The following is a 15,254-nucleotide window of genomic DNA, read 5'->3' as shown; positions in this document are numbered from 1 at the left end:
TTATTAGTGAGGGCATCACAAGTCATGGGTAGAAGACAGGAGAATGAGGTTGAGAGGAAAAATGGATCAGCCATGATGAAACGGCGGAGCAGACTCAATGGACCAAATGATCTAATTCTGCTCCTATGCCTTATGGTTCTGGATAATGTGATGTCCAACACCTGTACTCAGTGCCCTGAGTGATGATGGCATGTGTGCTAAAGGCCCTCTGCACCACTATATCTACCTCTGCCTCATTATTTTCAGTGAACTTACCTCTGCAAAGCTCTCTAGGGCCCTACCATTTACTGTATGTGTCCGTTCAACTGGGCAAAATGCAATACTGTGATCTTGCCTGAATTACATTCCAGAGGAGGAGCAAAGAGGCATCCAGAGAAAGGGACAGCTAAACGTGAGGAGAGTGGAGGAGGCCAAGAGAAAGTAAACATCAAAAAGGAGGAGGCAGGGAAACAGAGGCTGCTGGAAGGGGGAGGTGGAGGGAGCCAGGTAGAAAGAGAAGTTTGAGGTGGGTATTTTTTGGAGGAGAGGAAGAGAGAAACAGTAAGGAAGGGGGAAATGGTGGAGCAGTGGAAAAGGAATCTGAGTTATTTGTGTGATGAGGAACGGGTGGGGCAACGTGACTGAATGAATTGCACATATTTCATGATAACTAGAAGCCAAGGTCACCGCACAGTTAGAGAAGTGACATTAAGATTGCGCTGGTGAATCATGGTCATGTGTAGTGGGCAGCTTGCAAAACTTCTGAATATACTTCCGAACTTCTCTCACTGCAATCTGCAGCTTATAATTGCCCTTTAAGTAATATAATTTTGAACTATCTTAATGAACTAGGGATTTCACAATCATCTGAAGGACTCTTTGAACTTAATTCTCAAGCATGCAGGGACGCCACCTGTAAGTGCAAAAATGTACATTGTCACGGCCAAGAGAAAGGGAGAGCTCCAACACAGGCTAAAGTGCTAGGGTATGAAAATTTCTTTACCCAGCAACTTGTCAACAAATAAACAGTCTCTGGAAAAAAAGACTGAACATCTAAGGGCAAGATTGTTGTATCAGAGGGAAATAGGCCATTTGGCCCATCAGGACTCCTCTGTCATTTCATCATGTCTGATCCAAATTTCCTCTCGGCCCCAGTCTCCTGCCTTCTCCCCGTATCCTATCATGCCCTGACCAATCAAGAATTTATCAACCTCTGCCTTAAAACATATGTATATTCATCAGCAGGATGGCTGAGGGTGGGCTGGGAGTGGTCAGATAGACGGAATATTTATGATAACATGGAGATCAATATTGTTCAGTTAGCAATTGCTACCGGTGCTGCCCAGTTCAAAGTTAAAAGATCAAAGTAAGTTTATTATCAAAGTACATATATGTCATCATGTACAGTACAGCCCTGAGATTCGTTTTCTTGTGGGCAGACAGAGTAAATCCAAGAAACACAATAGAATCAATGAAAGACTGCACCCAACAGGACAGACAAATAACCAGTGTGTAAGGGGCAACTAGCTGTGCAAATACAAAGGGAAAAAAATAATAGTAGTAAATAAATAAGCAATAAATATCAAGAGCATGAGATGAAGAGTCCTTGAAAATGAGTCCATAGCTTGTGAAAACATCTCAGTGATGGGGCAAGTGAGGTTATCCTCACTCCTTCAAGAGCTGATGGTTGAGGGGAAATAACAGGTTCTGAACTTGGTGGTGTGAGTCCTGAGGCTCCTGTACCTTCTTCCTGATTGCAGCAGTGAGAAGAGAGCATGGTCTGGGTGGTGGTTGTCCTTGGTGATGGGTTCTGCCTTCCTGTGACAGTGCTACTTGTAGATGTTTTTAATGGTGGAGAAAGCTTTACCCTTGATAGACAAGGCTGTATCCACTACTTTATGTAGGTTATTCCTTCCGAGGACATTTGTGTTTCCATACGAGGCTGTGAAGTAACCAGTCAAAATGCCTCCCATTACACATCTATACAAGTTTGTCAAAGTTGTAGAATCATGGACTGGCTCACTGTCCTCCAGTTTCCTCCTCCTGAGGTAAAAAATCATCTCCTTGGTCTTACCGACATTGAGTTATGGCAATATTCAGCCAGATTTTCAGTCTCCCATCCTATAAGCTTATTCTTCACCACATTTGACTTGTCCAACGACAGCAAACTTAAAAATGGCATTGGAGTGGGATTAGCCTCACAGTCATAGGTGTAAAGTGAGTAGACCAGGGGGGTAAGCGCATAGCCTTGTGGTGCACCTGTGCTGATGGAGATTGTGGAGGAGATGTTGTTGCTAATCCGAACTGAATGGGGTCTGCAAGTGTGGAAATCAAGGATCCAATTGCAAAAGGATAAGTTTTGATGGGATGATAGTATTGAAAGACTCTGGGTAGTGACCACCAAATGCAATACAATAGGAAGAAGTGAACTGCGCTTCACCTAGAAGGACTCTGTAGGCAATTGGTACTGGGAAGAGATGAAATAAAAGGGCAGGATTTGCATGTGTTTAGTGATAAGGTGTGCAGCTGTTGGAACTGAAGAACAATGTGTTTGATTGTAAAATTTGATTGAATATACTGGGACAGATAGTGAGGATAAGCGAAAATGCAATCCTTATTCTGACTGGAAGGAGAAGAGGAAGGAGACCTGTTCAACTCGTCTGCCATTTCCTTGTTCCCCATAATAAATTCACCCATTTCTGTCTTCAAGGACCCAATTTTGGTCTTAACTATTTTTTTCCTCTTCACATACCTAAAGAAGCTTTTACTATCCTCCTTTATATTCTTGGCTAGTTTATCTTCGTACCTCATTTTTTCTCCGCGTATTGCCTTTTTAGTTACCTTCTGCTGCTCTTTAAAAGTTTCCCAGTCCTCCGGCTTCCCACTCGTCTTTGCTATGTTATACTTCTTCTCTTTTATTTCTATACTGTCCATTACTTCCCTAGTCAGCCATGGCCTCCCCTTACTCCCCTTAGGATCTTTCTTCCTCTTTGGAATGAACTGATCCTGCACCTTCCGCATTATTCCCAGAAACACTTGCCATTGCTGTTCCACTGTCATCCCTGCTAGGGTATTGTTCCATTGAACTTTGGCCAGCTCCTCCCTCATAGCATCATAGTTCCCTTTGTTCAACTGTAATACTGACACTTCCGAGTTTCCCTTCTCCCTCTCAAATTGTAGATTAAAACTTATCATATTATGGTCACTACCTCCTAATGGCTCCTTTATCTCGAGGTCCCTGATCAAATCCGGTTCATTGCAGAAGACTAAATCTAGAATTGCGTTCTCTCTGGTAGGCTCCAGTACAAGCTGTTCTAAGAATCCATCTCAGAGGGTCTCCACAAACTCCCTTTCTTGGGGTCCAGTACCAGCCTGATTCCTCCAGTCTACCTGCATGTTGAAGTCCCCCATAACAACTGTAGCATTATCTTTGCGACATGCCAATTTTAACTCTTGATTCAACTTACACCCTACATCCAGACTACTGTTTGGGGACCTGTAGATAACTCCCATTAGGGTCTTTCTACCCTTAGAATTTCTCATTTCTATCCTTACTGACTCTACGTCTCCTGATTCTATGTCCCCCCTTGCAAGGGACTGAATATCATTCCTCACCAACAGAGCCACCCCACCCCCTCTGCCCATCAGTCTGTCCTTTCGATAGGACATATACCCTTGAATATTCATTTCCCAGGTCCTGTCCACTTGAAGCCATGTCTCCGTTATTCCCATAACAATAATCTGCTGGAGGAGGAATTCATTGGCCTGAGCAGCATCTATCTCAGGGAAGGATTGTTGTTCTGGGACTTGATACGGAGTTTTGGTCTGAAATGTCAACAATTCCTTGCCCCCCGCAGATGCTGCTTGACCTACTGAGTTCCTCCACCACATTTCTTGCTGCACTGGAATATCATTTGTTCATTATGTTCTGTGTCATGATGTAGCCATCATGGTCTTTCCATGACCATGATTGTCCTTAGCAATTTTTTCTACAGCAGTGGCTTGCCATGGCTTTCTTCTGGGCAGTGTCTTCACAAGACAGGTGACTCCAGCCATTATCGTTACTCTTCAGAGATTGTCTGTCCGGCGTCAGTGGTCACATGACCAGGACTTGAGTTATGCACCGGCTACTGATACGACCATCCACCACCTGTTCCCGTGGCTTCACATGCTCCCGATTTGGTAGATGCATCTTTACCAAAGGATATATAAGACACTCCTTCTCTCCGCTAGCTTGCAGGTCACACCTTGTGTAGGGGATAGGCAAGTGATACACCTTGCACAAGGGTGAACTGCAGGCGAGTGGAGAGAAGGAGTGCCCTCGACCTCCTTTGGTAGAGGTGTATCTCCACCCTGCCACTCCAACTGGAATACCATTTCTGCTAATAAGCTTTGAACCTGCTCCTCCACCTGCAGGCACCTGCTTTGGAAAATGTGAGCTCTGATCTACTCCAGCCCTTGAGGGGATGAATTGCCTTCTGTGACCCCACTGTTAATACTGAGTCTCGGTCCTTGATAATAACTGAGGTCACGTGTGTGCTACTCTGGACAGAAGTTCCATGTCTAAATGTTTTGATTTGTTTTTAACTTCATAGGTTTTTGGTAGTCTGGTTTGGATCCTTGTGGCTTCTACTGATCTTTCACAACCAGCTGCAGAACTTCAAAGCTGGTTAATGTTTGTCTCGGTCACCTGCCACGTTGTGACCACATTGTTGCTGATAATTTACATGTGTGGAGTTCAGAACCATTCATCAGTGTGGATTACGTTGGTATGTTTTATGCATTCTGTATCACACAGAAAAAACCTTGCTCAAATGTTATTTCCATAATCGGGATAGATAAATAAAAAACAATGTTAAACTTGCTGGATGTAGTTTTATACGACTGCAAAGGACCTGTGTTACTGCAAAATGGTTGATCTTAACTCCCAAGCTGTTTCCCTAAGAGAACAGAAACCTAGTCAAAAAGCCCTGGTAACTTGGGAGTGTTACCAGTGGTTGGAACTGATCGGAGGCTTGGGTTTCCTCTGTTGAGATCGCAAGATGTTACTTTTTATACCATTTAGCTGTGGACCATCTTGGCTAATGAGGGGAAGAACAGAGAAAACAAATGTCTTGGTTGACAGCAGGGGATAAGTTTCAAAGTGGGATAACGGAGTGAATAAGGACAGTAAAAGAATTAGTGAACAGCAGAAAGTACCAAAGACCCACAATTGCTGATTAACTTAATGGTTACTTCCAGCATTTTCTCTTTCATTTCAGGTTCCCAGAAACTGTTATTCGCCTTTCTCCTCAATCCAGGGTTAAATATTGATCCCATATTATGGAACTTTTTCAATGGGCAGAACAAATACTAACCGAGGCTTTGAGGAAGTTAAATTTAAATGATTAGACTGATTTATTTCTCATTCTGTGCCATTTTTTATTTTCCAGGATGCTTTCTACCACTGTGCAGCAACTGCGCTTTACTTCAGTATTGCTGTTATGGAGGCTAGAGACACAAAGCACTTTTTCATATCTTTTCCCGGTGCTCCCCTTCAAGTTCAAACAAGAAACAAACTCAACATTTCTGCCTCAGTAAGTAACCTTATACTTATTGAAATAATCTTACATGTGGAGCACCTACTCTGTGTGGACAATCAGTATAATTTTTAACAAATAGACATAAATATCTGGAATTTGGAGTTCACATGTGAATCAAATGATCACTGGATGAGGCAGCTCTGTCCAGCCAGGAGATCTGCAAAAAAAAAAAATTAAATTTAATTAGGAAATTTAGTTAGAATCCAAAGCAAAAAATATCTCAGGAGATTTTCAACCGCGTGTATTACCTAAATATTAGTAGCCTTCTGCACCATTGCCGTATGGACTGCGGGTAGAGAGTCAGTGCCTTGCTGTTGACTCTCTACGTTAGCAATGCTACAGTTGTCTAACTCTGCCAGCAAAGCGATTGAAGGGGGCTGGGGGTGGGGCAGGACCATGTGCGCATTTGGAATATTGTGTTCAGTTTTGATTGTCCTGCTGTGAGAAAGGTGTCACTAAGTCGGAAAGAGTGGAGAAGAGATTTACAAGAATGTTGCCAGGACTCAAGGGACTGAGTTACAAGAGGCTGAGCAGGCTGGGACTTAATTCATTGAGTGTAAGAAAATAAGGGGTGATCTTATACAGGTGTATAAAATTATCAAGGGCACAGATAGGGTGAATGCACAGTCTTTTCCTCAGGGTTAGGGAATTACGAACCGAAAGGCACAGGGTGAGGGTGAGAATAAGAATCTGAAGGGCAACTTCTTCACCCAGCAGGTGATCCCAATATGGAATGAGCTGCATGAAAAAAATATTGACATGGGATACACTAAGAATATTTAAAAGATACTTGTAGATGGAAGGAAATGTTTGGATGGATATGAAAAGCAGCATCCATCATCCGGGATCCCCCACCAATCAGGTCATGCTCACTTCTCACTGCTACCATCATGAAGTAAGTACTGGAGCCTCAGGACCCACCACAAGGTTCAGGAACAGTTAGTGCCCCTCAATCACCGGACTCTTGAACCAAAGAGGATAACTTCACTAAACTTCACTTGCCCCATCATTGAAATATTCCTACGACCTATGGACTCACTTTCAAGGACTCCTCATCTCATGATCTCGATACTTGATGCTTATTTATTTTTATTATTATTATTTATTGTTTCTTTTGTATTTGCACAGTTGTCTTTTGCATACGGGGATTTTTGTCTGCCCTTTGGTGACATATGTGTATGTACTTTGATAATAAATTAACTTTGAACTTTGAAATGTGGACCAATGGGATTAGTTGAGACTTGGGTGGAAACATGTTCAGTACAAACAATGTGATCAAAGGCATGTTTCCATACTGGATGATTCTATGACTGGTTGTGCACGGAAACCCTCACTGACTCTCAGGACAAGCCTATTCAACTCCCATTCTGCAAATGGCCTTCTGAAAAGATGAGCTCTGAGCTGGTCTGCAACATAAAAGTAATCTTCCAACTGAGAGTTGGAATCAATGAAGGGAGCGGCAGATAATTATCTAACTTGCAGTGGCTATTGATAATTGGGACTTGTGGCCAGCCATCATACCTCAACGTGAAAGTGGAACCTCTTTAATTTACATCTTGTTCCTGAATCCTGCACTCGGTGCTGATGGGTTTCTACGAGTGGATAACAGAAGATTCCCCCAACAGCTCTATTGCTGCTGGCAGTGGAGGAAATGTGGGCTACATAATAAATGACTGACAGCTGAATCACAAGAGCCACGTTAAAATGGAACAAGCTTGGAATTAGCCAGTCTAGTTTCCCATTGAAGTGGAATTTCTATCAGAAATGGACACCATCAGGTTAAATTTGCAGCACGTGGTTTACTTCTTCTCTATTTGTCCAATTTCTTTTAAATAAATACTGGGTGAAGATGACCAAATATTAACAAGCAATTCACAATTATTTGAAAACTTAAAGTGAAATGATTATATGGTTGTGGTTCCCACCAGACCTGATTGAATCCCTGTCATTTCTCCACCATGTTGAGAGTATCTGCAAAATGACTATTTCATTTCAGTAGCTTTGCCTGACTTGTTGTTTGCCTCAGTTTGTCTGATGCCATTATCAGCAGCAGAGTATTCCAGTGTAATCCTCACAAGACCTCCTCTTCCACGCACCGTAAATTCAATTATATCTAAATCTTGGCTGTGCTTATCCTGTCTCCCACCATCTCATTTGCCATTAACCCTGTGCTTGCTGACATATACTCTAGTTCTTAGTCCAACAGCACTTAAATTAACAATGTAGATTTTCAGAATCCTCTGTGAAATATAGCATCCAACCTGATGGTATGAATATTGGTTTCTCTTTCCTGTAAAAAAAAATTCCCTCCCTCCTCTCCTCTTCAATTCCCCTCTCTGGCCTCTTACTTCCTCTCACCTGCCTCTATCCTTCCCCTGGGTCCCCTCCTCCTTCTCTTTTGCCTTTGGTCCACTCTCCTCTCCTACCAGACTCCTTCCTCTCCAGCCCTTTACCCTTCCTACCCTCCTGGCTTCACCTATCACTTTCTATCTATCCTCCTTTTCCTCCCCACACCTTTTTATTCTGGTGTCTTCCCCATTTTCCAGTCCTAAAGAAGCGTCTCTGCCTGAAATGTTGACTGTTCATTCATTCCCAGAGAATATGCTGACCTGCTGAGTTCCTCCAGCATTTTGTGTATTCTCAATTGCAGATTTGATTTTAAGGAATGTTGCAAATTGCTCTGATGATTAAAATCAATGTTTTATTCACAAACACAAATATAGCGGTTTATAAAATTATGACAGACATAGATGGAGTAAATAGTCAAAATCTTCTTCCCAGCTGGAAATGTGAAATACTGGAGGACTTAACCTTCAGGTGAGAGGGGGAAGGTTTAAAAGAAATGTACATGTAAGGTTTTTATACATTTTGGTAGGTGCCAAGGGTGCTAATGAAAGCGGACACAATAGTGGTGTTTAAGAAGCATTTGGGCAGGCACCTGAATATACAGAGAATGGAGGAATATGTATCATATGCAGACATTATGGGCTAAAAGGCCTTTTCCTGTGTTGTACTGTATGAGGCTCTGTTGATCAGGGTTGATCATGGATGTTGCATCTTTGCTGTCTAGGTGTGCAAGCCTGGCAGTACGATATGGAGAGCAAGCTGATACCCATGTAGCAAGCTCCCCCTCTCCATGCACCTGACGAACCCAAAGAAACAGCGGAGATCGATACAGTTTGACACCAGCAGTGTTTCAGCAGTTGCCAGTCAGCATTGAACTCAATATAGGACTGGCTTGGGCACTCAAGCTCCATATTTTTCCCTCAGATTTTACTCCTCAAGCCTTCACCATGAGTGGGTGCAGCCACAAGGCAGTGGAGGTTTGAGATAAGAGTTTTCCTTCTTCTTGATGAGATGCCAGTCATAGATGAGAGCCCCAACTGCCCAGGGCAGCAAGTTTTAATGCTCCAGTAACCAGCCTTTGCCCCTTCTCCTGTCAGTCGAAAAAGTTTTGCTGGGGTCAGTAACAAAGCCACACGTGAAGGTCAAGAGCTGGACTTGGCCATCAGAGGCTATCTGAGGTGCACATCATTGAGAGCATTTAATAGGCAGTGGGAGCTTATCCCAATTACCACCTCCCAGCTATAACAACCTAAAGGAACTGTTATGTTCTGTGCTTCATCAAAATGATTGGACTTATTATGCCTTCTTTGCTCAGACGATTCCCATCAACCTCCCACCTACCACTTCTGAAACTTGTTTCAATACTACAACCCTTCAATCTCTAAAACTTAGAGATACAACATAGTGACTGGCCTAATGAGCCCATGCTGACCAGTTGCACCCATGTGATCAGTAAACCTACTAACTTTGGAATGTGGGAGGAAACCAGAGCATCTGGAGGAAACTTACATGATCATAGGGAGAATGTACCTTCAGTTGGTGGTGGAAATTGAACCGGGCTCACTGGTGCTGTAATAGTGTGGTGCTAGCCACTATGCTACCGTGCCTCCCTCCCCCAGTCTCTGCATTCTTCTGTTGTGACTCTTGAGGTCCTTCTCATTTAGTTGCTCCATCGCGAATAGATTTGTTTTAACTGCTTAGACAGTTAAACAGCAATCTCCTCTTTGACCACCTCCCGCTTTTTAGCTCACCCTGCTTTTTCAGGACGCTATGATTAACCCATGAAGACGTTTTTTTGTTTGTATATTTCTTGATGCAAGTCTGTTCTAAATTTCATCTGGTAAGGCTCCTATAAAATACCTTGCACTGTATTACCACATTTAACATTGTTGTTGTTTCCCTCTGCGTTCTTATGGCACATCGGGCAGAAACTTGGCCGTCTCTTTAGCATTTGTCCGTTTTTTTACGAGGCCGAGGTGCTAGCTCGACGCTCAACCCAGCAACGAATGGAAGTGTGCAAGGTGCTGGCCGGGTACAAACCTGGCACCACTCACCTCGAGGTCCAGTGCGGATGCCACCGCACAACAGGCCAGCACATTTAAAGTGCCTTTTAATGATGATGTTTCTTCAATACACTGTTTACTTTGAATAGTTTAGCACCTGCAGTAAATAACAGGGAAACATGGGAACCCAGTGGATCAGTTCCACCTAATTAGTTAGAGCACAGTAGAACTTTTGGAGGGGCAGATCCGATAGAGGAGTGCTACAGAGCAGATAAAGGAATGTTGCATGAATGTTTTCAATGATTGCCTACTGATACTAGCATGTAGAAATGATAAATCATTGGGAAATGATATCTTTTAAGGGACTGAAATACTTTTTGGACTTTTCACATCAGGATCATGTACTTTGTTGTTTATATTCCTGCTCCCTCTTCTGAAAGTATCTGTTCCAGGCTACAAATCAACAGGTAACTACTGTTTCATATGCCTATTGATCATATATAGAATAGAACTTTATTGTCATTGGTCAAGGCAACAAGATTATAATGTTGCTCCAGTCCATGCAAAGCAGATATTTACAATGCATGTGGTATGGCTTAATTTAAAAAAAAATGCTTATTTACATGCAGCAAATTACTGTGATATTTCGGAACACTTAAAGGCTATTAGCAGGCTGGGGTGTCGCATTATTCAGCTGAACAACAGCCCTCAGGAAGAAGCTGTTTTCAGTCTTACTGTCTTGTCTAAACTCAAAGGTTTCAAAGGTACATTTAATGTCAGAGAAATGTATACAATATACATCCTGAAATTCTTTTTCTTTGCAAACATCCATGAAAACAGAGGAGTGCTCCAAAGAACGAATGACAGTTAAATGTTAGAACCCCTGTTAATCATGGATTAATCATGGGACAATTTACAATGATCAATTAACCTACTAACTAGTACGTCTTTGGATTATGGGAGAAACCTGGGACACCCGGGGAAAACCCATGCATTCCATGGGGAGAACGTATAATCTCTTTACAGAATGGCGCTGGGATAGAACCCCAAACACTGGAACAGTCCGAGCTGTAATAACATCTTGCTAATGGCTCTGCTGCCACGGCGCAGGAATATTTAAGAGATACTTGGATGGGCAGTGAAAGGAGGGAGCTCGACCATGTGCAGGCAGATGGGATTAGGTTAACTTGGCATCTTGGTTTGCACAGTCATTATGGGATGGAGAACCTGATTCTGTGCCTTGTTGTAGAGAACTCTTTACTCAATAACTGATAGAGAAATTCTGTTCCTGCCTTCCTTGTCCGGTTTTGTATTAACAGATCTGGTTAGGATGGTGTTGGTGGTATTCATGCTGATTGCATCATAGATGAGCCCACTCTGCCCTCTGACCTCTGTGCCCACATTGAAAGGTTACTGGATAGCAATGAGTGAAAGTTGGAATTTTGGTTTGGATATTCTCTCCTTCCTTCAGCTGAAATGGTGCTTTCAGTAAAGGGCTGAAGCTTGCACTATGAGGCTTGGCTCCCACCTGGCCACAACTGCCAATCTCTTCTGGGTTCTGCTGTGTTAGCAGATATTTCATGAAATTTTCTGAGACCATAATTTGGTCTGCATACACTTTTGGAGTGACACTGGATAAATTGTTTCATTAACATATTATATTCTGACGAAACGCTTGTGTGTCTGAACTGAAATATGCCTTTTGATTATATGTTTTATACCCTGTGTTTTCACATCTTTTTTTCTGTTGTCATTTTCATGATTTATTGTGCACTGGGGAAGATTAGATTAGATTAGGGGCTAGATTCAACTTTATTGTCATTGTGCCGAGTCCAGATAAAAAGCCAATGGAATGCAGTTAGCATCTGACCAGAAATGCAAAGAACAGTGTTATTTACAAAATAACTGCGAATAAAATGTAAGTGCTACAGCATACAAATATATAAGTACTGAGACAGTACAATACGGATGCAATACTGCTTAGCGCTGTGATGTGAGGTTCAGCAGGGTCACAGCCTCAGGGAAGAAGCTCTTCCTGAGCCTGCTGGTGTGGGAACAGAGGCTCCTGTAGCGCCTACTGGATGGGAGGAGAGTAAAGAGTCCATGGTTAGGGTGAGATGCATCCTTGATGATGCTTTTCGCCCTGCCCAGGCAACATTTATGGTAGATGTTCTCAATGGTGGGCAATTGGGTGAAAAATAATCCGCTGGGCAGTTTTCACCACCCGCTGGAGTGCTTTGCAGTCCGATACGGGACAATTGTCATACCACACTGAGATGCAGTTGGTGAGTATGCTCTCAGTGGTACAGCAGTAAAAGTCCGTCAGTATCCTGGGACAGAGGTGAGCTTTCTTGATGCTCTGCAGGAAATAAGGGCACTGTTGCACCTTTTTGACCAGGATGGAGGAGTTCAGGGACCAGGTGAGATCCTTGGAAATGTGGACACCAAGGAATTTGAAGCTTGATACACGCTTCACTACAGCTCCGTTGATGTGGATAGGGATGTGAATGTGGCTTCTAGCATGCCTGAAGTCCACAATGATCTCCTTGGTCTTCTGGGTGTTAAAGGCCAGGTTGTTGTCAGCACACCACGCGGCCAGATGCTGGACTTTGCCCCTGTAGGCCGTCTCGTCATCCCCTCTGATCAGGCCAACCACCGTGGTGTCGTCTGCGAACTTGATTATGGAGTTAGAACCACGTACAGGGACGCAGTCATAGGTGTAAAGGGAGTACAGAAGAGGGCTCAGCACACAGCCTTAAGGCACGCCGGTGTTCAGGGTGAGAGTGGAGGAGGAGAGGTTGTCTAATTTAACTGATTGGGGTCTGTTAGTCAGAAAGTCCAAAGTCCAATTGCAGAGGGCTGAGCTGATACCAAGCTGACAAAGTTTGGCGATCAGCTTGGAGGAGATCACAGTATTGAATGCCAAACTAAAGTCAATGAACAGTATTCTGGCGTAAGAGTTGGGGCTGTCCAAGCAGGTCAGGGCAGAGTGAAGTGCCGTGGAGATGGCGTCCTCTGTTGACCTGTTGGTGCGATAAGCAAATCGATGGGGATCCAGGGTAGTGGGCAGACAGCATTTCAGATGTGATAGAACCAGTCTCTCAAAGCACTTTGCAATCATGGGGGTGAGTGCAATTGGGCGGAAGTCATTCAGGCCCATGGCAGTGGAATGCTTCGGCACTGGCACGATGGTGGTGATCTTGAAGCTTGTGGGGCCAACTGCCTGGGCCAGGGACAGATTGAAAATATCCGTGAAGACCCTGGCTAACTACCCTGCACAGACTCAGAGCACACCGCCAGGTATTCCATCTGGACCAGCTGCCTTCCGTACATTCACCCTGCTCAGGGTGGCGCAGACATCAGAGGTGGAAAGTGAGAGAGGCAGTTCACCAGGTGGGAGATCTGCTTTGAGGGTGACCTCCTTGTTCTCTCGGTCAAAGCGACCGTAGATGTAATTGAGCTCATCAGGGAGGGAGGCAGAGCTGGAAGGGGGCACAGTACTAGGAGGTTTGAAGTCTGTAATGACCTGTATACCATGCCACATGTGCCGGGGGTCAGAGGAGTTGAAATGCTCCGCGATTCTCTGTTTGTATGTGTGTTTAGCCTGAGAGATTCCCCTCCTCAGGTTGGCCCTGGCTGAGCTGTAATCCTCCCGGTCTCCAGACCTGAAGGCTGAATCTCTGGCTTTGAGCAGGAGGCGAACTTCTCTGTTCATCCATGGTTTCTGCTTGGGGAAGACTTTTATTTGTTTTTGTGATGTCACTCTATCTACACACTTGTTCATGTGCTCAAGGACAGAGTTGGTATATAAATCAATGTTAACCTGAGAGTCTGTGTTGGCATGGGCAGCAAACATGCTCCGGTCTGTGTGCTGGAATTGGTGCTGAAGAGCAGAGTCAGCACCCTCCAGCCAGATCTTAATAGTCTTCATTGTGGCTTTCACACGTTCAATGACCGGGCTGTACTTGGGAAGCAGAAACAATGAAAGATGGTCAGACTGACCCAGGTGGGGGAGGGTAGTGGCTTTGTAAGCGTCAGCCACATTTGTGTAGACATGATCTAAGGTTTTATTTCCCCTTGTGGTGCATGATACATTTTGGTAAAATCTTGGAAGCATGGTACGTAGGTTGCAATGATTAAAGTCCCCAGCGACAATAAAGGCTCTGTCTGGATGCAATGTCTGCAGCTTGCTAACAGCGGCACTGAGGTTTTGCATGGGTGTGGGGGTGGGATTTGATGATTTTTTCCATGGCTTTCTTTGTTTCACGGCTATTTGTGGGGAAGAGGAATCTCAGGGTTGTATACTGCAGACATACTTTGATAATAAATGTACTTTGGATGTTGTTTTTACAGGTGTTTGCATTCATAGCCACCTTATTTTACGCAGTGCACACGATCGGCTCGATGGTGAGATGGAAACGATCGTCCTGAACAAGACAGCAACAACTGTCAATGACTTATTGAAATAAAATTGTCCCCTTCCCAAAGCTGATGAGTACTTCCCTTCACATTGATTTGCATCCTTTGTTAATCAGCCATAATTACATTGAAAAATACCCAATTAGTTAATCAGTGGAACAAAATGTAAATGATGCACAATTAATGTGTAATGGTATGAATGCTTTAGGTTCCATGTCCTATGGACAGCTCATAGCACATTTAAGTACTATCTTAATAAAGCCTGGAAGGAAAACAAGAGATTGTAAGAGTCATTTTAAAGTTGTTGCAGTCATTTCTAGCATTTTTGCATGGATAACCTATTTGAGAATATGAAAAATTAACAGTTTAGCTTCAGCGACTAGAAGGGGGAACTGATAAACTTGATCAATTTTCCAACCAGTGTTCATGCTTAGAAAAAGAACCTGAATTTCAGTCAGTGAAGACCACCTGCCACAGAGCAACCTGGACAACCATTTAAATCTATCACATTTTAGAGATCCCTGAGTGCCAGGGTCAGAGACATCTCGTATCGGGTCCACAATATTCTAAAGGTGGACAGTGAGCAGCCAGAAGTCTTGGTACATTTTGGCACCAATGACATAAGTAGGAAAAGTGAAGAGGTCCTGAAGAAAGAATTTAGGGAGCTAGGTAGAAAGCTGAAAAGCAGGACCCCCAGGGTAGCAATCTCTGGATTGCTGCCTGTGCCACCTGCCAATGAGGATAAGAATCAGATAATTTGGCAGATGAATGTATGGCTGAGAAGATGGTGCAGCGGGTAGGGTTTCAGATTTCTGGATCATTGGGAAGAGTCAAGGTAACGTATGACTTGTACAAAAGGGATGGGTTACACCTGAACCTGAGGGGGACTAGTATCCTTGCAGGCAGGTTTGCTAAAGCTTTTGGG

The 15,254-nt window shown here is 43.6% G+C and overlaps 1 protein-coding gene across 1 annotated transcript; it reads left to right on the top strand.

Annotated features, from left to right (window-relative positions):
* The first annotated feature begins 291 nt into the window (after nucleotides 1–291).
* On the top strand, nucleotides 292–14,341 carry LOC140210859 (myelin and lymphocyte protein-like). The gene is made up of 3 exons (XM_072280122.1): nucleotides 292–486; nucleotides 4,575–4,748; nucleotides 14,264–14,341. The coding sequence occupies exons 1-3, from the start codon at nucleotides 292–294 to the stop codon at nucleotides 14,339–14,341; spliced, it is 447 nt and encodes a 148-aa protein (XP_072136223.1).
* Nucleotides 14,342–15,254: the final 913 nt, after the last annotated feature.

Source organism: Mobula birostris, chromosome 2 (genome assembly GCF_030028105.1).
Source record: "Mobula birostris isolate sMobBir1 chromosome 2, sMobBir1.hap1, whole genome shotgun sequence".
In the NCBI taxonomy this organism is placed as follows: domain Eukaryota; kingdom Metazoa; phylum Chordata; class Chondrichthyes; order Myliobatiformes; family Myliobatidae; genus Mobula; species Mobula birostris.
Note: the sequence above shows the minus strand (reverse complement) of the source record. Positions and strands in the feature narration are given on the sequence as shown.